The sequence below is a fragment of the Anomaloglossus baeobatrachus genome, chromosome 2 (genome assembly GCF_048569485.1).
Source record: "Anomaloglossus baeobatrachus isolate aAnoBae1 chromosome 2, aAnoBae1.hap1, whole genome shotgun sequence".
Taxonomy (NCBI): Eukaryota; Metazoa; Chordata; class Amphibia; order Anura; family Aromobatidae; genus Anomaloglossus; species Anomaloglossus baeobatrachus.
In genome coordinates this window covers 651,679,759-651,704,723 of record NC_134354.1, presented here as the reverse complement: position 1 = coordinate 651,704,723, position 24,965 = coordinate 651,679,759, and the positions used below count along the sequence as shown (strand labels likewise).

The 24,965-nt window shown below is 47.8% G+C and overlaps 1 protein-coding gene across 3 annotated transcripts in view; it reads left to right on the top strand.

The window, feature by feature from the left end:
* The window catches only part of TIMELESS (timeless circadian regulator), a 215,369-nt gene that overhangs the window by 76,558 nt on the left and 113,846 nt on the right, over positions 1-24,965 (top strand). For all 3 annotated transcript variants that reach the window (XM_075337008.1, XM_075337010.1, XM_075337009.1), the window contains 6 exons: positions 20,935-21,152; positions 22,346-22,449; positions 22,542-22,711; positions 23,687-23,809; positions 23,891-24,042; positions 24,123-24,220. In XM_075337008.1, coding sequence (XP_075193123.1) covers positions 20,935-21,152; positions 22,346-22,449; positions 22,542-22,711; positions 23,687-23,809; positions 23,891-24,042; positions 24,123-24,220 — 865 coding nt within the window. The remainder of the gene's footprint in view (positions 1-20,934; positions 21,153-22,345; positions 22,450-22,541; positions 22,712-23,686; positions 23,810-23,890; positions 24,043-24,122; positions 24,221-24,965) is intronic.

Here is a 24,965-nt window from a genome sequence, read left to right as displayed (position 1 = left end):
GACAACAGTCAACTGACTTCTCTCCTCACCTGTGACTGTTGACATGTTAAATGCAGCTGTCATTCAATGACAGTGGCATTTACAGTGTATCACTTGGGAGGGGGAAATAAAACTCCAGAATAGCAGATTTTTGATAGCTGCAACTCCCCTAAAGAAAGCAGTAAAGAGTTGTCAAAACTGTGTCTTTCCAAAAATGTTTTCAATAAAAATGTCAGCTTCCAATGCAAATCACAAGACCGTACATTGCTCCAGTGACCAAAAATTTAAAATGCTATGGATCTTGGAAAATGGCAACGTGACAAACTTTTTTTTTCAAATTTCATTTTTTTTCCCCATCTAAATAAAAATAACTATGCAAAATGCAAGTTTGGAATTGCCGTGATCCTACTGATCAGAAAAATCACATTTCTCTGACGCCTCATTGGGGAACACAGGACCATGGGTGTTATGCTGCCTATCCATAGGAGGACACTAAGTAGATGCAAAAGCATAGCTCCTCCTCTGCAGTATACACCTCCTGGCCGGGCCAGGCAACCTCAGTTTTAGCTTAGTGTCTGTAGGAGGCACTTCCTTTCAAGGTTTGTTATTTTCTGAGGGCGACTGTTTCCTTTTGGGACCGATCTCCCACTACCATCAACGGGCGGGAACGTGGAGTGTCGCCTCCACGTACCCCCTCCTGCGACGCTGGATCCTGGGCTGGACGACTGGTTCCACAGACACCGATTTTCCAAAGCCCAGGGTAGAGGCCTGTGCCCCTATAGCCCAATTCCTCAGCCCCTCTCTGCAGGCTCTGAGTTGAATATGGCACAGGTGTTACAGGACACAGCAAGCTGACTCTGCTATTTTCACTGCCTGGATGGAAGCAGTATTTTAAGGTGAGATCCCCCCTGACTGGTTTCCCAGACAAAGGGAGAAAAGACGCTGCAGGGAAGGCTCCCAGGACATTTACAGTATTTATTATGAGAAAGAGTGCAAGCAGGAGAGCGCCAAGGATCCTGCACACACAGTGTTAACTTTTCTTTAGCTTGCTGGCTGGAGGAGGGGGGGAAGTCACTCCTGTTTGCAGAAAGTCCTGCAGATAATTTCCCGGTGGCAGGGGGAGGGCTCAGGGACTCACGCTGTTTATTTGCTCTTTTATTTGCTCTAGCAGAAAAGCCGGCTGATAACCACCAGTGACAAGCTGTGTGCTGACTGGAGGGAGGAAAACTATCAGAAGCTCCCTTCCCGCCGTTTTTTACTACCCACAGCAGGGGGGGGGCCACACTGACTTCATCTTCACGCTCTTTTAGCGCTAAACCCCGCCCCCCGCGGCCGCGATAAGCGTGCGAAGATCTCCATAGAGCTTAATCCTTCCTGAGGACAGGGCCATCGGCTGATTCTGGTGAGGCGCTTGCTTCACTTGTAGCTCTGCTGAGCATTGCTCCCCCTCCTGGCATACTCCTATTAGGAACATGCAGAATTCTAAGGGCACTAAGAGTGCTAAGGCCCACATAGTCTATTATTCAGCCTGCACTGCCTGCCACGCTGAGCTACCACGTAAACACACCTCTTTTCTCTCTAAGTTCTGTGCCCCTATAGCACCCCAAGACTCCCCTGCCACCACCGCCGCAACCGTCAGCCCAGAGCCTAGGGCTCCCAGCCCACCGAAATGGGCACAGTTTCTGTTCCAATCCATGGAAAAACTGTCACAGAACCTGGTGCTGGCTATGCAATGTCGTCCTCCACACCCTTCTGGGTCCCTGGACGGGACGCAGCCTGAGGATACCCCTATGGAGGATCCTTCTGAGGTAATCCGGGCACATGCTTCACCGGTTGCAGCGATCAGGAAAAGAGCACACGGCCGGGTGTCTCCAGCGGGCTCTCCCTCGGGAGCACACAGGGCAGGCTCTCCCACACGCTCCACGGCTTCTGAAGAGCTGGAGTAGGGAGAATGCTGTTTATACCAAGAGGATTCCTCGGTTTCATCCTCCCCAGATGATCAAACTGCAATAGACTCCCTTATAGCAGCAATCAACCAGACTCTGCATGTGGAGGATTCCCCATCCACTAGCACTGACCATGTGGTCTCTTTTAAGAGGGCAAGGAAATCCCAAAAGGTTTTCGCTGATCACCCAGAATTTCAGGATATCCTCACAAAGCAAAGGGAGAAGCCTGACAGGCGCTTCCGTAACCGAAAACTCATGGAGTCCCGGTACCCCTGTCAAGGGAGGAATTTGCGTTGAAGACTGCTAATGGAGTCCTCATTTGAGATATCCAGAGACTGTGCCGTATTATCTGTATATCAGTGCCAATATATATCAATGTATATAAGACAAAGAACACAGACATGCTCTCCCTGAGTCAGCATCAGCAACTGAGCTCGTTATATATTGAAAGAAACTTAATTATTACAGAAGGCACCTTCGGCCTTGAAAATGATACACAGAGTTTATGGGAGTGTCACTCCCCTATTTCTCCCAGCATTTGTACAATACATCTGTTCATTAAAACATTCTTTCTGTGTGGACACTACTGATATGAGTTTGTAGCTTCACATTTTGGCTTCATTATCTTTGGTTAACTCCTTCATGACTGTACAGCTTTGAATTATACTATGGGTCTATGCGATGGCATATAATTTTGCATCTACATCTACATTTTGATTATTTATATACACAGATATTCTTATTACGTTTAAACAAACATACTACAGCTCAGGTGACCTCCACAGTCCCCCCTTAATAAAATATCTGTGAATATTATTAACCTTAAATTTACAATTTTCCCCATTTAGATATATTTTATTATTTGGGACTTATTTGTGACCTACTGCCCTTGGGACTTTAATTATATCCATATCTATATATGTGGGCTTTCTATGGGATTGTTGTTTAATTTAACACTATAGGCTTTTTAGCTCCCCCCTTAAGTACTTATTTTTATTTATTAAACATAACTCTATGATTTGTAGGGGCTATTAGAATTTGAGTTATTACTCTCATTAGGGCACATTATCCTGATTAAGAAAAATTGAATCTAAACCTTATTTAAAAATTAGCACATAATTAAAAAAACAAAAAACAAAAGGATATTTGGAAATTGTCCATGGTTTTTCTTTCCGGATATGAAACAAAAAGGAAGATGCTTGGTCAGTGCTAGTCCACTTAGGGCCACTTTGTGAACCTGGATAATCTGCTCTTGATAAAAAAAAAAAAACAACAAAACATGATGAGGCTTCATGTGAACAGTTTGTGGTGCAGACTTGGAAAAACCTTCTGAGATAATGGGTAGAATAGTGTCCGCTTTCTGCTTCGGTTGTGTCGGTTCCATTGGTTTCTGAGATGTGACGTCAACTCGCGTGTCACTGCCAGTGCTCAGCAGACTAGGCCGGAGAGACATCAGCCCGATGGGATAGGCTCTTCCAAAACTTTTCCTGAGATGAGAGAATCCATAGCTAGCATCTTATATTAAGGATAATCACTGAATATATTCATATGAGTTAGTAGGAAACAAAAACATTTGTAAATGGTTGATTACATTAACCAAACCACATTTTCTTTATCGTTCATTTGGGAGACCCAGACCATGGGTGTTTAGCTTCTGCCTCCGGAGGACACACAAAGTACTACACTTAAAAGTGTAGCTCCCCCCTCTGAGCTTATACACCCCCTGGTAGCCAGTCTTAGCCAGTTTATCGCTTTGTGTTCAGGAGGACATACATCCACACATGCATTCTCATCTGATTTGTTTGACTTTTGGAAAGAGTTTGAAGAAAAGCGGGTCCATGTCTGGACTCCCGGCATGTCCCTTCTCACCCCACTGTGTCGGCGGTGTTGTTAAGGTTGATTTACAAGGCTGAAGCCTTACATGCCGCGCTCCTTCACCATCCCTTCTGGGCTCTGGCTTGAAGTGGGAGCCAGCACGGTCTCCATGCCTGGCAGGAGTCCGGTCTCCATCCACAGCCCCTTGAGGATTCTGTTGGGCCGGAGCACTCATCCCCAGGGACATGGCCCTGCGTCTCAGCAGCTAAGTACCTGAGACGTTTATGTTGGGGGTCCCGGTTCTTTATTGTGTGGGGAGAGTATGCTGTATGTGATTGTTTTTAACTTTTCCGGCGGGTTCTCCAGCTTTTGCCCGAGAATCGCGCCGATGGTGCCTGCTTGTCGGCCTCGCCGCTTAAATTTAGGCCCCGGCTTCGCCGGAGGCCTAGTTTCATTTTCCTGCCCTCGCATGTCACTCATGCAGAGGGACAGGTTCGGCTCCTCCCAGCGGCCGTTCTACACAGGGGAGGGACACTCCCCACTGCTGGGGCGTCCCTCCTTCCCTGCAGGTCTCTATAGCCCTCCAGTTCCTGCTCTTTTATAGGAACGCCCCTAGTCCCCATTTCTCAGGCAGAGTTCACTCTGCTCTGGGACATCCTGCTTTCTGCATCTCTGCTGAGGTGCTGCGCACTGGGGGACCGGGCTTCGGGATCTGGAGGGCACACAACACCGCGCTCAGCGGTCTGGTAAGCCACAGCCGGTCTCCGGTTGTGGACCTCTGTATATTCTCCCTGGGGTTCATTCTCTGCAAAGCCCCCACTCCAGCAGCATGTCTCACACAAGGAGCAAGGCTCCAAAGCTTTATTCTGCATGCACTGCATGTAAGCTCCTGCTGCCTGAGCCGAGCATTTATCCACACTGTGATGGTTGCTCTAACTTGGCGGTGCCACAGCCTGGAGTCTCACCCCCAGTGGTCTCTCAGGCTGCTGCTGCTGCACCTGTGACTGAACCTCCGGCCTGGGTAGAGTCCTTTTCTAGGTCCATATCCCAGTCATTTGCTGAGTCCATGGGACTTTTGTCCAGGACTTTGATGAATATGCATCAGCCCCCATCACAGGGTGCCTCTAATACCTTTGACAGAGGACTCCTATCCTCTGACCTCCGTCCATCAGAGCTCACGGAGGATTCATCATCTGATCCCAGACCCCGTCCTTCTAAGAGAAGGCGCAGGGTTTCCTCCTCCTCCCCATCCCACGGCTCTGTCTCAAGAGCTGACTCTCAAGATGAGGAGGATACCCTCACTGGGGGCTCGGAGGCTATGTATCCCATCGATTTCTCTGAGGGTGACTCAGACCTTAGTGATTTGATTGCTTCTATTAATTCTGTGCTGGATCTCAATCCGCCAGTGTCAGAGGAGCAACTCTCTTTGGCAGAAAAACATCAGTTTACCTCGCCTAAGAGAGTGAAGAGTGTGTTCTTTAACCACTCCAGTTTTCAGACCGCTGTGACCAAACCCAGGGCCTGCCCTGACAAACGCTTTCCAAAGCGTGGTTCTGATGACCGGTTTCCATTTGCACCTGAGGTGGTCAAGGAGTGGTCTCACTCCCCAAAGGTAGACCCTCCGGTGTCTAGGCTATCAGCCCGGACCGTTGTGTCGGTGGCTGACGGCACCTCACTTAAGGATTCCACTGACCGTCAGATTGACCTTCTGGCCAAATCTGTGTATGAAGCGGCGGGGGCCGCGTTTTCCCCGACTTTTGCAGCAGTGTGGGCTCTCAAAGCCATCTCTGCTTCTCTAGAGGAGATGCATTCCCTCACCAAGGAATCTATGCCTGAGATGGTTACCTTAACTGCTCAGGCTTCAGCTTTTTCTTCTTATGCCATGTCTGCCATGCTAGAGGCTGCTCACCGCACTGCGGTGGCTTCAGCTAATTCTCTTGTTATCCGCAGGATTTTGTGGCTTCGAGAGTGGAAGCCAGATGCTTCTTCCAAGAAGTTTCTTGCTGGGATCCCTTTTGCTGGTTCACGGCTGTTTGGTGAACAGCTGGATGAAATCATTAAGGAAGCTACTGGCGGGAAGAGTACTTCCATGCCACAAACCAAGACCAGGAAACCCGCCCAGGGTAGGAATCAATCGAGGTTTCGTTCCTTTCGTTCCTCCAACTGGTCATCCTCCAAGCCTTCCGCCTCGTCCGCTAACTCAGCCAAGGATCAGAAATCCAACTGGCGCCCAAAAGCGCGTCCGCAGAAGACCGCAGGAGGTTCTGCCACTAAGGCAGCTTCCTCATGACTCTCGGCCCGCTCCAGCCACGTCCTTAGTCGGTGGCAGGCTCTCCCACTTTGGCGACGCTTGGTTAAAGCAAGTCTCCGATCAGTGGGTGAGAGACATCATATCTCACGGCTACAGGATAGAATTCTCTTCCAGCCCTCCAAACAGATTTTTTCTCTCAACTCTCCCCTGCTCCAAGGCCGCCGCCTTCTCGCAGGCCGTGGCGTCCTTGCAGGCAAACGGAGTGATTGTCCCAGTTCCCACTCAGGAACGGTTGAGGTTTTTACTCAAATCTCTTCCTAGTTCCAAAAAAGGACGGTACGTTCCGGCCCATCCTGGATCTCAAGCTTCTCAACAAGCATGTCCGGGTGCGACATTTTCGCATGGAGTCTCTGCGATCAGTCATTGCCTCAATGACCCAAGGGGAGTTCCTGGCGTCCATCGACATCAGAGATGCCTATCTACATGTGCCAATCGCAGTGTCACATCAGCGTTGGTTACGTTTTGCGATAGGAGAGGATCATTTCCAATTCGTGGCTCTCCCCTTCGGGTTAGCCACGGCCCCTCGGGTATTCACCAAGATCATGGCGGCAGTGATTGCGGTCCTGCACCTCCAGGGGTTGGCAGTGCTCCCTTACCTGGACGACCTTCTGGTCAAGGGTCCATCCAGCGCAGACTGTCAGCGGAGTGTCTCGCTCACTCTCGCCACCCTAGCCCAATTCGGGTGGATTGTCAATCTTCCCAAATCCACTCTGACTCCGACCCAGAGTCTCACGTACCTAGGGATGCAGTTCGAGACTTTGCCGGCACTTGTGAAGTTGCCCTTAATCAAACAGCAGTCTCTCCGGCTAGCGGTGCGCTCTCTCCTGAGGCCCCGCCGTTATTCCCTCAGGCGCCCTATTGCAGGTGCTGGGTCAAATGGTGGCTTCCATGGAGGCGGTTCCCTTTGCCCAGTTCCATCTGCGTCCTCTGCAGCTGGACATCCTCCGCTGTTGGGACAAGCGGCCTTCCTCCTTACAGAGGTTAATGGCTCTGTCGCCACGGACCAGGAGCTCTCTTCAGTGGTGGCTTCGACCCCTCTCCCTGTCCCAAGGGCGCTCCTTCCTGGCTCCGTCCTGGGTGATTCTCACCACGGATGCCAGCCTATCCGGCTGGGGAGCGGTACATCTCCACCACAGAGCTCAGGGCACTTGGACTCCGTCCGAGTCAGCCCTTTCAATCAATGTGCTGGAAACCAGAGCTGTGCTTCTAGCTCTCCTAGCCTTTCACCTCCTGTTGGCGGGCAGGCACATTCGAGTCCAGTCAGACAACGCGACAGCGGTTGCCTACATCAATCACCAAGGCGGGACACGCAGCCGCCTGGCAATGTTGGAGGTCCAACGCATTCTTCAATGGGCGGAGGACTCCAAGTCCACCATATCCGCAGTCCACATCCCTGGCGTAGAAAACTGGGAGGCAGATTATCTCAGCCGTCAATCCGTGGACGGTGGCGAGTGGTCCCTGCACCCGGCAGTTTCAGTCAATCTGCCGCAAGTGGGGCACTCCGGACGTGGACCTAATGGCATCCCGTCACAACAACAAGGTTCCGGTTTACGTGGCTCGCTCCCACGATCCTCAGGCCTTCGCTGCGGACGATCTGGTTCAAGACTGGTCCCAGTTTCGTCTGTCCTACGTGTTTCCCCCTCTAGCTCTCTTGCCCAGAGTCCTGCGCAAGATCAGAATGGAGGGCCGTCGAGTCATCCTCATTGCACCGGACTGGCCCAGGCGAGCTTGGTATCCGGACCTGCTCCAACTGTCCGTGGAGCTGCCGTGGCATCTTCCGGACCGTCCAGACCTGCTCTTGCAAGGTCCGTTATTCCGCCCGAATTCTGCTGCTCTCAAATTGACGGCGTGGCTCTTGAGTCCTGGATTTTGACGGCTTCTGGTATTCCTCCTGAAGTCATCTCCACTATGACTCTGGCCCGTAAGTCTTCCTCCGTCAAGATCTATCACAGGACTTGGAAAATTTTCCTGTCCTGGTGTCGCTCTTCTGGCCATTCTCCTTGGCCATTCTCGTTACCGACCCTTCTGTCTTTTTTACAGTCCGGCCTGCAGCTAGGACTGTCCCTCAACTCTCTCAAGGGACAAGTCTCAGCTCTATCAGTGCTGTTCCAGCGGCGTCTCGCCCGGCTGGCTCAGATCCGCACCTTCATGCAAGGTGCGTCTCGCATCATTCCGCCTTATCGGCGGCCCTTGGATCCCTGGGACCTTAACTTGGTCCTCACGGTATTGCAGAAACCCCCCTTTGAGCCTCTTAGGGAGGTTTCTTTGTATCGTCTTTCTCAAAAGGTGGCCTTTCTAGTTGCCATAACTTCTCTCAGGAGAGTCTCTGATTTGGCTGCGCTCTCCTCGGAGTCACCTTTTTTGTTTTTTCACCAAGACAAGGTAGTTCTCCGTCCGACCCCGGACTTTCTTCCTAAGGTGGTCTCTCCCTTCCACCTTAACCAGGATATTTCTTTGCCTTCCTTCTGTCCGGCCCCTGTTCATCGCTTTGAGAAAACGCGGCATACTCTAGATCTGGTGCGTGCTCTCCGGATTTATGTGGCTCGCACCGCTGCGCTTAGGCGGTGCACCTCTCTTTTTGTGCTAACCACAGGGCGGCGCAAGGGTCTCTCTGCTTCTAAGCCGACCTTGGCCCGTTGGATTAGATCGACCATTTCGGACGCCTACCAGAGTACTCAGGTGCCTCCCCCGCTGGGGATCAAAGCACACTCGACCAGAGCTGTCGGTGCCTCTTGGGCTTTTAGGCACCAGGCTACGGCTCAACAAGTCTGTCAGGCTGCCACTTGGACTAGCCTGCAAACCTTTTCGAAGCACTACCAAGTGCATGCTCATGCTTTGGCAGATGCGAGCTTGGGCAGACGCATCCTTCAGGCGGCTGTTGCCCACTTGTGAAGTTAGGCTCCGCTTACTTCTTTGTTTTTTCTGTTTATTCCCACCCAGGGACAGCTTTGGAACGTCCCATGGTCTGGGTCTCCCAAAGGAACGATAAAGAAAAAGAGAATTTTGTTACTTACCGTAAATTCTTTTTCTTATAGTTCCGTATTGGGAGACCCAGCTCCCTCCCTGTTGCCTGTTTGCAATTTTCTTGTTCCGTTTGTTATCACCGGCTGTTGTCGTGGACAGAGTCTCCGGTTGTTCCGGTTCTTACTCGGTTCTACTTGTGGGTGGCTATTCTCCTTCAGCTTTTGCACTAAACTGGCTAGGACTGGCTACCAGGGGGTGTATAAGCTCAGAGGGAGGAGCTACACTTTTAAGTGTAGTACTTTGTGTGTCCTCCGGAGGCAGAAGCTAAACACCCATGGTCTGGGTCTCCCAATACGGAACTATAAGAAAAATAATTTACGGTAAGTAACAAAATTCTCTTTTTTGGGTCTATGAAATGGCTGAATTAAGTATTTTAGATTACTCAATTCGTACCCTCAACAGTCCCCCCTTGACTTACTTCTGCCATTTCCAAATATTAAGGGTACCATGTTCCCTTTGGAAAAGAGGAAGAAAGATCTGTTGGGAAATCCTGCCTGACTGAACGTTGAGGCATGGGTGGAGAGGGGAATGGGATTTCTTCACCGGTTTTAGACCAAGGACCCCTTGGTGAGTCCTCATCCTTTGTAGTTGGACTTTCCCATGTCTCAAGGTTCTCTAAGTCCTCTCTTCTAACTGTTTTGGCAATGATGGTTTGGGACTGTACAGGTTTTTTGTAAAGGATAAATATGAGCAGGACGCTTAGTGCAGCTCCGGTGGATCGACCCTTCTGCAATGCGGGGTGTGAATCCATGTTGTCCTGCCGTTGAGCTTTATCGAAATTTTTGTGTCCTTTTAGGATTAATCAGTCTCCTGACCGAAAACCATATACTACTAACTCTGATTTAGGATCTGGAATTAGAAAATACACTTGTTTATTTGTCTAATTAGTCAGTCATATGAAAATTATATGTGCTTTGCGCTAGACCAAAAAAAACCCAAACAAACATTTTACATTGGAACCTGTTTATTACTAAAGAGAAACAATACACACACTAAAGAGGAACAAAACACGCATTGGTTTACAACTTATTAGTTTGTTTTTTACATACCACTTGCATTATGTGGATTTTCAGCAATGACGTCGTTTTCTGCACTGGAAAGCCTCTGATCAGACCTGGAAAGAAATCTACACAACACGCACAGACTTGCATACAACATGCTCATGATATACATCTATAATCAGTTTGCAGTCTCTAATAATGGGTAGAGCAGGTGCAGGGTGTTTCTACGGACTCATTAAGAAGAGATCTCATGGCAGAGAAAGCTTACCGCCCTTCATCCACAGACCTTCCTCAGTCAGCCGGCTCCCTGCGTCTCGCACTCCACTCCTTATTGGTTCGCTTTTTCTTGTAGGGATTTAAGAACACAAGGAGTGACAGAAGTCACTGACGTGACAGATGTCACCGAGGCATGGTCTCTATGCATGGTAAAGGACTCCTCAACTCAAGGCCTGTTCACCTTGGTCAACTGCACCTGTGCGGGGATCTCCATCCGATTCCATCAGCTCAGATCTAGACTTTCTTTTCGGCGTACCTAGCTTATTTGACAACAGGAAAGATCTACATCCTACATACATTTTGACTATCTTACCTACCTCTGCTCCACCCATTTAGAGAGGCACTTACGTCACTTCCTCCTGTACCGATAGGAGGGGAGAGAGTGGCTTAAATTTAGACTACTTCATGTTGTGCAAACCGTAGCATATCCAGTGCAGAATCGACCATCATCTGGTTTCATCTATAAAAACAAAAACTAAAAGAAATATAGATTAGATCATTCCTATAACAGACATATATTTCTACATTCATAATCTAATAAACATGACATAACTGTTGCAAAAGAAAGGCCAGCTTTAAAGCCTGCTTTAAAGTCTATCCAATATGTCTGCTGCTGGAAAAATGCTGGAAAAATGTAATAGATATCTACTTCCTCCCATTTTATATACCACTTTGGCAAAATATATAGATCTATAACAGTAAACATTATGATTAACCAACCGATAAATATAACTTATACTCTACTGGGAAATTTTGAAACCTTACAACAGGGTTCATAGATATTCTGTATCTACAAAAGAAAAGGAAACTAATATTGGCAGTTTGTATGTAAAAATACAAAACAAAAACATAACCATAAAAACAAAAAAAACAAAAACCTAATTTGTATATTTTTTTTTTTTTTTTAAAAAAAAAAATTATATATACTTTTCCCTGCAAAATTAATTTAATTACTTAAGTAGCAGCAGAATACTATTGATAATCTCCTATGAAATTTTGAACTCTGAGGATTAAACAAAATCCACTCCACCAGCCGGAAAAAGCACTTGTTAGTACAAAAGACAGACACAGCTTTGCAAATCTGCTGAAAGTACCTTTTTTTGTTTTCTTTTACAACTTGTGATAACTAGCAGCGTACTGTATACCCTCCCACACATCCCTGCAGGAGTGCGAGAGCATCATTAAAATAGATGGCTTGGAACTGGAAATCACTGCAACAAAAAGAAGCAGTCCGGGGCTCCCCCCTGTGTCATTAGGGAAGGTTGGGGCACACTCCTGGGTGCAGCCGGACTGTGGGCAGTATCTTGGGAAATCTCCTGGGACTCATTTAAAGGGATACTGTGATACTCTGGGAAAAGGCACACCTGGCTTCAGGTAGATCATTACTGAATCTACAGGGAACACCTTTATTGTAGATTTGTGTGTTGCAAGTTTTGGTTACGGTTTCGAGGGTACCTGGCCAAACACTGAGATTTGGGGGTGTGACACTTTCTTTGATAGTGACCGGGCTGACCACAACGCCAACAATTCTGTTGCTGGCTCTGCTGGTTTTGTTGATTGGGAGCTACGTATACGGGGTTTGTGCCCTGTAGGGGCATGGGCTGTGGTGGGGGCTGCACCGGTGCGGTTGTATACACAAATTGATTTTGAGCCCATCTTTTTAAAACGGCACAATACTGTTGTCCATTTTGGAAAATGGTGTCATCAGTGCCTGGGGGCATTGTGAGATGGGGCTCCATTAAGGGCCAAAAACTGTCTCCTGCTTTTACTTTAATAAAATTAACAAGGTCCTTCCGGGCAGCTGAATATAACTGGTGGACCTGTAGCATTTCCCTATAAAATTGCATAGGGTTAATTTCGGGATCTGGCAGGAGGTGGATTAATGCCGCTGACTGGGAGGGGTTGAAGGGGACATATTTGGGTGTAGGCTGTTCCTCGTCGGGTTCGGAATCTGCTGAGTACTCCGTATGGCTTTCTGTGTCAGTCTTGACCGACACATGAGGTGCTGTTGGCAAGGGAACAGAGTCCTCCCGTTGAGATGTTGCTACTGTAGGATAGACAGCAAGTTCTCCATCTAACACTACCCTGACCTCCTCCAGATGCAGATTACAACCTCTGATTGTAGACATGATGCTTTCAACAATCACCCTTGCAGCCCTCTCCACAGGAAAACCAAATAAACCAGCAGATATCAAGGGCAGTGAAACACTTCTTCGGGTCAGCAAGGTAACATCCAGATCAGAGACATAAACAATTGAACGGTTTACACAGTCCCTCAGAACATTTTCAGAATCCCGGGGATGCATGGGATCAAATCGGGGGCCTACAGCATGAACAATATAGGCTGCCGGAAGGGCACCTCCTCGAGTTACAGCAATATGACCAGGTTCAACACAACCATGCTGTCTAACATATTGATCCGATTCTTCTTGGATTATCTAACCACCCTGCAAAACCATTTGCCGGGCCACGCCCCCAGCATGATGCAATTTTGAATTAGCCGGATTAACAAACACCCCTGTCTCCTGTGTTAACAAATCCCCCGTCCCTATCCTAATCAAAAACTGAGCCCCTCCGGGCGTAGCAAGCAACTGAACATATCGTGGGTTAAACAACTCCAGACGGGTCCGGGATCGTTTGGAATAGGGTTCACCATGTGTCCTAGGGGAAGGAGGGGGATCCAAGGGAAGGGATTGGTAACTGGGGAGCGTGACACCAGACTGTCCGGTGAGGGGAGAGACGGCATTGCAAGTATGGGAGGGACCAGGGGTATGGGTGTGGAAAGAGTTAAGGAATGCTGTCTAATGGGTGGGACTGCAGCATCTATGAGCATCTTCGGGACAGGGGGAATAGAATGGGGATCAGGTTGTGGGGCAGCAACAAAACAACCTGCCAGAGGACCCTCAGATCTTTCCTCACACTCGGGTAACATATAGTAAAACACAACATCCCCTTGCTCATCTTCATTTTCAACCTCAATATATCCTTCCAACAGCAATGCCTGCGATATTCTGCCAAACAATTCTGCATCATTCAACAATCTCCTGTCTTTTAACTTTCCCTTTTTTGCTTTCAATGCTGTTGCCCATAGTGACGTTTGTAACCGACCGACCTTTTGGTAATTCTAACATTTTAAAAATCTCCAAGGCATGACTTACAGCTTTCTTCCCTTCTCTCTCTGCAACTAGCTCTAATACATTCTGTGAACCTTCAGGCCTCTCCGCTTTCTGTCTCCTCCGTCTGAACATTTTTACTATCTTGGTGATGTCTGGATTACACTAATATATGACTATGCGGTGTGCGTTAAAGCCCGGCCGGAACTTAAGGCTACACCTCTATACTAGCTGGCAACCCCTCAGCTATATAGTAATAAGGGTATCCCGCGTCACGGAGGAGGGGTACAAAATGTATTCCCTCCGGACTTGATCAGCTGCACTAATATTTTTTATTGTCCTAACTGACTATCTTCGGTCACGTGAAAATCTTCCGTGTCACGGAGGTCGTACAAGAATGCATATGCACATACAAACAAGTCCCGGCCTACGGACTTGGTCAGCTGTACCAATATTTAAACATCCTAACTCGCTATCTTCGGTCTCTGGAACCCTCCCGTGTCTTTAATTACAGACCGGGTCAGTCTAACTAGCTATATCCAGCCACCACAGTCTTTCCTGCCCTAACAACCGTCCTCTGGATCCCGTGTGACACTCGATCCACACCTCAGGGCTGGGATCGTGCTCTGAGCTCCAGCGGGCACTACCCTTGAGTCACAATCAGGAACCGTTTAACACCGATAAGGACACACAGCCCGTCACTCCCTCCTCTCCAAGAACAACCACAACGGCAGTGAATACAAAATATGTAACACTTACCGAGGGTTGTAGGGGATCAGCCTGGTTGGAGCGGAGGGAGGTCTCAGTCCGTGATATCCAAGCGATCGGTATCTCCAGGTCAGCAGTGCGTCCGTGGAGCCCCACGCTGGTGCACCAAACTGTCAAGGGAGGAATTTGCGTTGAAGACTGCTAATGGAGTCCTCATTTGAGATATCCAGAGACGGTGCCGTATTAGCTGTATATCAGTGCCAATATATATATCAATGTATATAAGACAAAGAACACAGACATGCTCTCCCTGAGTCAGCATCAGCAACTGAGCTCGTTATATATTGAAAGAAACTTAATTATTACAGAAGGCACCTTCGGCCTTGAAAATGATACACAGAGTTTATGGGAGTGTCACTCCCCTATTTCTCCCAGCATTTGTACAATACATCTGTTCATTAAAACATTCTTTCTGTGTGGACACTACTGATATGAGTTTGTAGCTTCACATTTTGGCTTCATTATCTTTGGTTAACCCCTTCATGACTATACAACTTTGAATTATACTATGGGTCTATGCGATGGCTACATAGACAGATAATTTTGCATCTACATCTACATTTTGATTATTTATATACACAGATATTCTTATTACGTTTAAACAAACATACTACAGCTCAGGTGACCTCCACACCCCTTTGCCTCACCTGCCCCCCTAAGGGCTGGGCCGGTCTCCCGCCTTACCACAAAGACGCTCCTGTCTTTACCCGATGGTTCCTCCATCAAGGACCCGACAGACAGACAGGTGGAGCACCTCGCCCGCTCTGCTTTTGATGCTGCGGGTTCCTCCCTCTCACCCTCCTTTGCCGCTGTGTGGGTCGCAAAGGCGATCTCGGTCTGGGCAGAATCCCTTAACACTTCGCTTGAGGAATCCCAGTTCACTCATACCTTCACAGAGGTAACAGCTCAAATTGCCGCTGCGGCGGAGTACCTCATGCAGGCCTCCATGGACGCTGCTACCTGCGCAGAGCGGACTCTGCCTCCAAGAAGTCTCTCACAGGCCTTCCCTTTTTTCCAGACCGATTGTTTGGCGAACGTCTGGACAAGCTCATTTCTGACGCCACGGGAGGAAAGAGTACCTCCCTCCCCCAGCTGAAGTCCAGGACGTCCTTCACCAGACGTCCACAGTCCTCGTTCCGCTCCTTTCGGAACTCATTTGGTTGGTCGACATCCCGTGCTGTCCCCGCCACCAGCCGCGGACTACGCAGGGACCGACCTTCTCAGCTCTCCCCGAAACCCACTTCGTCATGGCAGCCTAGACAGAAACAGTCCAGGACTAGGGAGACTCGGCCACGACGTTTTCCCCCCTCATGACTCCTTCGGCGCCCCGGAAGACACACTCATTGTAGGAGGTCGACTGCGGCTCTTTCATCACATCTGGGCTACCGCCTCAGACGACAAATGGGTGCGAGACCTTGTGTCTTCCGGTTACCACATAGGATTTCGGACCCGACCCCCCCCCCGAGTCGGTTCTTTCTCTCAAACCCCCCAAAGACTCAAACGACGCAAAGCTTTTTTCTCAGCAATCCACTTGCTCCAAACAGCAGGAGTGATAATACCTGTCCCAGACGACGAGAAGTTCGGGGGTTTTTATTCCAACTTCTTTGTGGTCCCCAAAAAGGATGAGTCAGTTCGACCCATCCTGGACCTCAAACACCTAAACAAACATGTGCACGTACGGAGATTCAGAATGGAGTCCTTAAGGCCCATTATTGCATCCATGGTCGAAGGGGAATTCCTCGCCTCCCATAGACATCAAGGACGCGTACCTGCAGATACCTACTGCCCCAGATCACCAAAAGTTCCTCCGCAATTCAGGACTCCCACTTTCAATTCGTAGCTCTACCCTTCGGCCTTGCCACAGCACCAAGGGTCTTCACCAAAGTCATGGCGGCCGCCATGAGCGTCCTTCACGCCAGGGGAGTAGTCGTTCTCCCTTACTTGGACCACCTCCTCATCTAGGCCCCCTCCTTCCGCGACTGCTCAACCAGCGTACAGATCACTGTGGACACCCTATCCCGCTTAGGGTGGCTAGTGAATCTGGATAAATCATCCCCGATCCCATCACGATCCATCACCTTCCTGGGCATGTCCCTGGACACCCGTCGGGGCTTGATCCTTCTCCCTCAGGACAAGGCGATTGCTCTTCAACGAGCGGTAGGCTGCCTTCTACGTCCTCCGTCTCGCTCCATTCGATTCAGCATGAAAGTGCTCGGCAGGATGGTGGCGGCTATGGAAGCAGTACCCTTTGCTCAACTGCACCTCCGCCCACTGCAGCTAGCCCTTCTAGCGGCCTGGGACAAGAGCCCCTTCTCCCTGGACAGACCTCTTCACCTGACGCCTTCAGTCAGGTACGCACTCCGCTGGTGGCTTCGGTCCTCATCCCTATCGAAGGGGAGATCTTTTCTCCCAGTGAACTCGCTGGTCCTGACCACGGACGCCAGCCTCCTAGGCTAGGGAGCAGTCTACCGGCACCACACTGCTCAAGGACGTTGGACGCCCCAGGAGTCTTTCCTTCCCATCAACATCCTGGAACTCCGCGCGATCTTCCTCGCGCTCAGAGCGTTCTTCCCTCTGCTACCGGGTCGTCAGATTCGAGTCCAATCTGATAATGCGACAGCTGTAGCCTATATCAATCGGCAGGGGGGCACCCGCAGCAATGCGGCTTATCTTGAGGCCCACAAGATCCTCAGCTGGGCCGAATCGTCGGGATCAGTGATATCAGCGGTACACATACCGGGGGTAGAGAACTGGGCAGCAGACTTTCTAAGTTGCCAAGGCCTGGCCGCCGGAGAGTGGTCTCTCCACCCAGATGTGTTTCTACACATCTGCACTCGCTGGAGCACACCAGACGTGGACCTAATGGCCTCAAGGTTGAATGCAAAGGTACCCGCGTTCATAGCCAGGTCACGCGACCCGCAGTCCATCGGCGCGGATGCTCTAGTCTGCTGCTGGCACCACTTCCGCCTGCCTTACATATTTCCACCTCTACTCCTGCTGCCGCGGGTAATCAGGAAGATCAAGGCAGAGGGAGTCTCGGTGATACTGATAGTACCGGACTGGCCCAGGCGCGCCTGGAACGCCGAATTAGTACAAATGCTCACAGACGCACCGTGGCGCCTTCCAGACATCCCAGACTTGCTGACCCAAGGGCCCATTTCCCATCAGAACTCCAGAGCCCTTAAGCTGACGGCATGGCTTTTGAGACCTGGGTATTAACAAGAGCGGGATTCTCCCCCGCGGTTATTTCCACCATGATCAGCGCCCGAAAGCCTGCTTCATCCCGCATTTACCACCGTACGAGGAAAATCTTCCTTTCATGGTGTAGAGAAACTAACGTCCAGCCTATGCCTCTGGCCATCCCCAGAATTCTCGACTTTCTACAGTCTGGCTTGCAAGCGGGGTTGGCTCTCAGTTCCCTTTAAAGGGCAGGTCTCAGCGCTCTCAATCTTCTACCAATGCCGCCTGGCTCAAAAACCGCAAGTCAAGACCTTCCTCCAGGGCGTTTCCCATCTAGTTCCCCCGTACAAACGGCCGCTGGACCATGGGACCTCAACCTCGTTCTGGACGGTCTCCAGAGGTCTCCCTTTGAACCCCTCAAGGAATCCTCCCTTGCTTTTCTGTCGTGGAAGGTAACATTCCTGGTGGCAATTACGTCCATCAGACGGGTTTCGGAGCTAGCAGCACTCTCTTGCCGCGAGCCTTTTCTGATCTTTCACCAGGACAAGGTGGTTCTGCGCCCCCTTTCGGATTTCCTTCCAAAGGTTCTTACCCCGTTTCATTTGAACGAGGAGATTGTTCTGCCTTCCTTTTGTCCACACCCGCTTCATAGGCTGGAAAGGTCTCTGCATTCGTTAGACCTCGTCAGAGCTCTCAGATATTATATATCCAGGACAGCCCCCTTTAGGAAAACGGACTCTTTGTTCGTCATTCCTGAGGGGCCTAAGAAGGGACAGTCAGCTTCAAAGGCGACTCTGGCTCGCTGGATTCGCTCTGCGATCCAGGAAGTCTACCGCTTGCAACTCAAGCCCATTCCTAGTGGGCTGCGGGCTCATTCCACGGGAGCAGTTGGCGCTTCGTGAGCCATTCGGCATCAGGCTTCAGTGGAACAGGTGTGTAAGGCTGCGACCTGGTCTAGCCTACATACGTTTTCAAAGCATTACAGAGTCCATACCCAGGTTCCAACTGAGGCAAATCTGGGTAGGAAAATTCTGCAAACGGCAGTAGAGCACCTCTCTCAGTAGGCGGTCCAGGCTGTCTGGGACTGGTTCCTAGTCCTTGTGTTGCGTTGTCTTCTTTTTATTTTTCCCACCCATGGACTGCTTTAGGACGTCCCATGGTCCTGTGTCCCCCAATGAGGCGTCATAGAAAAACGGATTTTTGTGTACTCACCGTAAAAAAAATTTCTCTTAGCCATCATTGGGGGACACAGCACCCACCCTGTTGCCCTGTTGGGCCTTGGTTTTCTCAGTACCTTATTTGGTTATGACTTTTTTTTTTTTTTTTTTCCTCATGTTCCTCTGTTGAGAAGTTTTTACTGGCTTTTTCTCCTACTGCTTGTGTACTAAAACTGAGGGTGCCTGGCCCGGCCATGGGGTGTATACTACAGAGGAGCTATGCTTTTGCATCTACTTAGTGTCCTCCTATGGATAGGCAGCACAACACCCATGGTCCTGTGTCCCCCAATGATGGCTAAGAGAAAACGTTTTTATGGTGTCAATGCTATAAAAACAAAATACAAACCATTCATGCTGAATTGTGTTTTTCACAATTTACCATATTCCCCCCCCCCCCTTTTTCCAGTACATAATGGTGTTATTCAAAATTGTAACTTGCTCTACAAAAAGCAAGCCTTCATATGGCTATATTAGTAGAAAGATAAAACAGTAATGGCTCTTAGAAGAAGAGGAGAGAAAAATGAAAAATTGTCCTTGAGGGGTTGAAGAGGATTTTCACCAATTCGAGCATGTTAACCTTACTGCTTCATGGAATGGTGACTGCAGAGTTGAGTAACACTATTTTTTAATTTTTGCTGTCTATTGCGCAGATATTTGCTTGTAACATTTAGTTATAATTTGTTATAGTTCAGCTGTGTGTGTTACCTGAGACTTTTCTTTGTGGACGTCTACTTGTTCGCCTGCATGGGGTTGACCAATTATAAGCAGGCAGCGTTATACAGGGGAGAAAAAAACACGCACTCCTCTTCTCCCTCTACAGCTACTTTGTAGTAATGCGGCAGAGCCGAGTTATGTGTCATTACAAACACTCCCAAAACTCTTCTGACAACAGTCAGTGTGGGTTAAAGGTGAGATCTGATAGCACTGTGAAATGTGATCTGGAATTGTTTGTAATGATGCATGATTCTGCTGTATCTCCACACAGTAGCTGCAGATATCAGTAAGGAGGGCGGAGCGTGTTCTTTACCTCCCACGCATAACATTGCCTGCTTATTGTTAACCTCATGCAGAGGAAGAAGTACACGTCCTCAGAGACAAATAACTGGTAACACCTACTTGAACGTAATAATAACCTAAACTTTGTAAGCGAATATCTCCACAATAGAGAGGAGAAAATAAAAAAAAGTTTAAGGCTATGTGCACACACTGCGTTTTTTTGATGCTGCGTTTTTGTGCATTTTTGGCCACTAAAAACGCATAAAAACGCAATGGTAAAAACTCATGCGTTTTTACCGTGTTTTGGTGCGTGTTTGCCTGCATTTTGCTGCGTTTTTGATCTCTGCGTTTTTCCAATGCATTGCATGGGGGGAAAACGCAGAAAAACGCAGGAAAGAATTGACATGTTCATTTTTTTAAGCTCAAAAACGCAGCTGGAAAAAAAAAAAAGTTGTGTCGGACAGCAAAAATGAAAACTAAATAGCCTTTGCTAGGGAAGCAAAGTCATGCAGTTTTGAGCCCAAAAACGCCACGAAAAACGCACTGCGCGCACATAGCCTAACTCAGCTCTGCAGCCACTATTCCATGATATAGCCAGTTTAACATGCTCAAACTTTAGTTGTTACAGAACACATCAGTATTTTAATCAGTATTTCATTAGTATTTGTATGCCAAAATCAGGAGCGCCTCCAAAACACAGAACAGGTGGCAATCTTTCAGTTATAGTTTTCTGTGTATGTTCCACTCCTGGCTTTATCATACAAACACTGATGCATACTTTGCTTTTTTTTCCTCCCCTCCTTTGTGTTAGAACCTTGTTGGGAGGTTTTTGTGAACATTTCTGCTAAATTACTCCAAACACTGAGGACTGATACATTTTTGCACAAAGTGTAGAAATGTTCATTTTCCACATGAATAGCCTTATTTCCTGGTCTCCCAATACCCATTATAAAGCTGTAGACCCTTAAGGCCCCGTCACACACACAGATAAATCTGTGGCAGATCTGTAGTTGCAGTGAAATTGTGGACAATCAGTGCCAGGTTTGTGGCTGTGTACAAATGGAACAATATGTCAATGATTTCACTGCAACCACAGATCTGCCAAAGATTTATCTCTGTGTGTGTGACGGGGCCTTTAGTCAGTGCAGAAACTCACAAGTCAAGGAAGTTATTGACATTAGTGATCACATGCACATTCCTGACAGTAAAGTCTTTTATTCATCAAGTTTTTTTTCCAGTTTTGTTTTTAGCATTTTTTTACCTTTCTTTGATCCTAGATTAATTTTATTATTCATATCTATTCCTTAGGATCATTTAATCCGTGAGAAGGCACAGCAGCATGATGAAACGTATTACCTATGGTCTATGGCTTTTTTTATGGCCTTTAATCGTGTGAATAAATTTCGTCCAGAGCTTGTGTCTGAAACAGCGAGTATAAGGACGTTCCATTTTATTGAGCAAAATCTCACTAATTACTATGAAATGATGCTGACCGACAAGAAAGAGGCAACTTCATGGGCTCGCAGGTAGGACTTTATGTTGTCAATGTGGTGCATTTTTTTTTTATTTACCATATAAGTGTGAGGATATAAACCTTGTAGGATTTGTAATTATATTTATGCACAACTTAGTGATTTTGTAATTGTTTGTATCGTACAGTGGTTACCTTGGTTAACGAGAACAATCTGTTCTGGGAGTGTGCTTGTTAACCAAGTTACTTGTTCAGCAAAGCAAGATTTCCCATAGGAAATCCTTGCAATGCAGACATTTGTTCCACAACTTGTTAAATGTCCCATCCTCATGCCCTATTGTGCCATTCCACACATGCACAAACACATGTACAAACACACACGCACAAACGCATACAAACACACACGCACAAACACAAATTATGCTCACCTTACCTTCTGTTCCCTCGCCGGTCTCCTGGAACTTGCAGTACGCCCTTACAAGACGTGTATCGGGTAACCAAGCCGACTGATGTCGGACCTTCCGCACTCAGCGCACTGACGTCAAAGGCAGGAGCCGTTTGCCTCTGATTGGCCAGCGCGCTGCCTTTGAGTAGCGCCTGACAGGGGAAGTTCCTCCCTCGTTGCGATGGTTACCAGATACACATCCTGTGGAGGGAGGACCTTCCCCTGTCAGCCACTACTCAAAGGCAGCGTGCTGGCCAATCAGAGGCAAGCGGCTCCTGCCTTTGACGTCAGCGCGCTGAGTGCGGAAGGTCCGGCATCGGTCGCCTTGGTTACCCGATGCATGCAAGTTCCAGGAAGCCAACGAGGGAACGGAAGGTAAGGTGAGCATAATGTGTGTGTGTGTGTGTGTGTGTTTGTGTGTGTGTGCTTGTGTGGACTGCAAGAGCGGGTTAGAGCGCGGTGGATGTACGGAACCGGAAGTGTGTGCGGTGAGTATTTTGCTCATACAGCAAGGCTTTCTCGTAAACCGAGTTACAAATTTACAGAAAGTTTTGCTTGTTAGGTGAAATATTCGCTAACTGGGTTACTCGTTAAGCGATGTTCCACTGTACATGGGAGACTTGTACAGTCTTATGATAACTTGTGTTAAAAGTGTTATCTGCTCACAGCAAAAACATTTTCATTAGTTTTAAAATAACAAAATGACACATATAATTGTTCATATGAACAATCATTTGGCTATTTAAAAGTCGAGTATCGTTTGCTTACTTGCTTATAATACTAGTTATGTTCTCTTATTACAGAATGCATCTTGCATTAAAAGCCTATCAGGAACTTCTCATGACTGTTAATGAAATGGATCATTCAAAGGACGGATCTGTGCGAGAAAGTAGCAAAGTCATTAAAAGTCAGTCATCTAGTGTGTTTGTGTATTTCTCATACATTGCATGTTCTGCTATAAAAATAATTCTGATCACGTGTTTGTTTTTTTTTGTCCAGATAACATATTTTACATGATGGAGTATCGAGAGCTGTTTCTGGCACTTTTTCGTAAGTTTGATGAGACTAAGCAGCCACGGTCGTTTTTAAAAGATCTGGTGGAAACAACACATTTATTCATCAAAATGCTGGAAAAGTTTTGTAAAGGAAGGAGCACTGTTATGGTGCAGGTGAGCCATTGTTTTCTGATTAATATGTTAATTTTTCTGCTCTAAAGGTGTCACACAGCGACGGCGTCAACGTTGTCGCTGCTAAGTTACCATTTTCTGCGACGTAGGAGCGACGTCACTGTCGCTGTGTGTGACATCCAGCAACGACCTGGCCCCTGCTGTGAGGTCGCCGGTCGTTGTCAAATGTCCTGCTTCATCTGTTGGACGTTGCTCTCCCGCTGTGAAACACACATCGCTGTGTGTGACAGCGAGAGAGCGACGAACTGAAGCGAGCAGGGAGCCAGCGTCTAGCAGCCTGCGGTAAGCTGTAACCAAGGTAAACATCGGGTAACCAAGCAAAGTGCTTCGCTGGTTACCCGATATATACCTTGGTTACTAGCGTCCGCCGCTCTCAGGCTGCCAGTGACGGCTCCCTGCACGCGTAGCCAGAGTACATATCGGGTAAATAAGCAAAGGTTTGCTTATTAACCCGATGTGTACTCTGGCTAGGAGTGCAGGAAGCCAGCACTAAGCGGTGTGCGCTGGTAACCAAGGTAAATATCGGGTAACCAGCGAAGGCCTTTGCTTGGTTACCCGATATTTACCTTAGTTACCAAGCGCAGCATCGCTTCCACGCGTCGATGCTGGTCACTGTTTGCTGGTGAGATCTGCCTGTTTGACAGCTCACCAGCGACCATGTAACGACGCAGCAGCGATCCTGATAAGGTCAGGTCGTCGTCGTGACCGCTGCTGCGTCGCTACGTGTGACCCTAGCTTAAGTCTTCCAAGATTCTTAAACGTGCTTCTTAGCACCAATTGTAGGTTGATGAAAATGCATTCCTTTCTAAGGTTGTGACATTCCATTGTGAAAATCTATAGCCACCTATTGGTATTATTAGCTGACAGTTTGCTAAATGTTTAGAATTGGTTGTAGTACACTAAATAATTACGGGGAAAAGCCCCACTTATATCCTTATTGTGTTTTTTCGCAAAAAGAGCCGTAAAGTGAAAAGAAAGAAAAAGAAGAAACCAAGTCGACATGTGGAACAGCCAAAAAGTTCTGAAGAATTGGAGGAAATCTGGCAATCTCTTTCAGAGAAGCTAAAGACCTGTGCTATGGTAATGTCTGGCATTGATCAGCAACTATTTTAGGAATGGCTGTAGATTCCTATTGTCTACTGACACTCTTAATTTGATTAGGGCTCTGAAAGTCTGCCAGATGAAATTGTGCCTTTTGATGCTGCGTCTGAGATACCTGTTGAGGAGCAAAGAACTGAAGCATTAGTGCGAATACAGAATGGTCTTCAAAGTGGCCAGGTTGGAGAGTCACTTGTTTTGCTTCGTTCGGCAAGGTACATCATTTGAGATATTAATCCCACAACCTAAGAACTTATTTTGTAAGGAATTTTAATTATGTGTAACTTTTCTGCAGAGAAGTATGGCCAGAGGGAAATGTTTTTGGATCTCCAGAGTCTGCCCCTGAGGAAGAAGTCGAGCTCCTTAAGCAAATTCTCTTTGCTGATCTACCAAGTATGTAATAATATGGGGCTAACTGGATTCACACACCTACAGTGGGTACGGAAAGTATTCAGACCCCTTTAAATTTTTCACTCTTTGTTTCATTGCAGCCATTTGGTAAATTCAAAGAAGTTCATTTTTTTCTCATTAATGTACACTTTGCACTCCATCTTGACAGAAAACCCCCCCAGAAATGTAGACATTTTTACAAATTTATTAAACAAGAAAAACTGAAATATCACATGGTCATATGTATTCAGACCCTTTGCTCAGACACTCATATTCAAGTGACATGCTGTCCATATCCTTGTGATCCTCCTTCAGATGCTTCTACTCCTTCATTGGAGTCTAGCTGTGTTTAAACTGATAGGACTTGATTTGAAAAGGCGCATACCTGTCTACATAAGACCTCACAGCTCACAGTGCATGTCAGACCAAATAAGAATCATGAGGTCAAAGGAACTGCCCAAGGAGCTCAGAGACAGCATTTTGTCAAGGCACAGATCTGGCCAAGGTTACAAAAGAATTTCTGCAGTGCTCAGGGTTCCTAAGAGCACATTGGCCTCCATAATCCTTAAATGGAAGACGTTTGGTTCCACCAGAACTCTTCCTAAACCTGGCTGTCCAGCCAAACTGAGCAATCGTGGGAGAAGAGCCTTGGTGAGAGAGGTAAAGAAGAACCCCAAAATCACTGCGGATGAGCTCCAGAGATGCAGTAGGGAGGTGGGAGAAAGTTCCACAAAGTCAACTATCACTG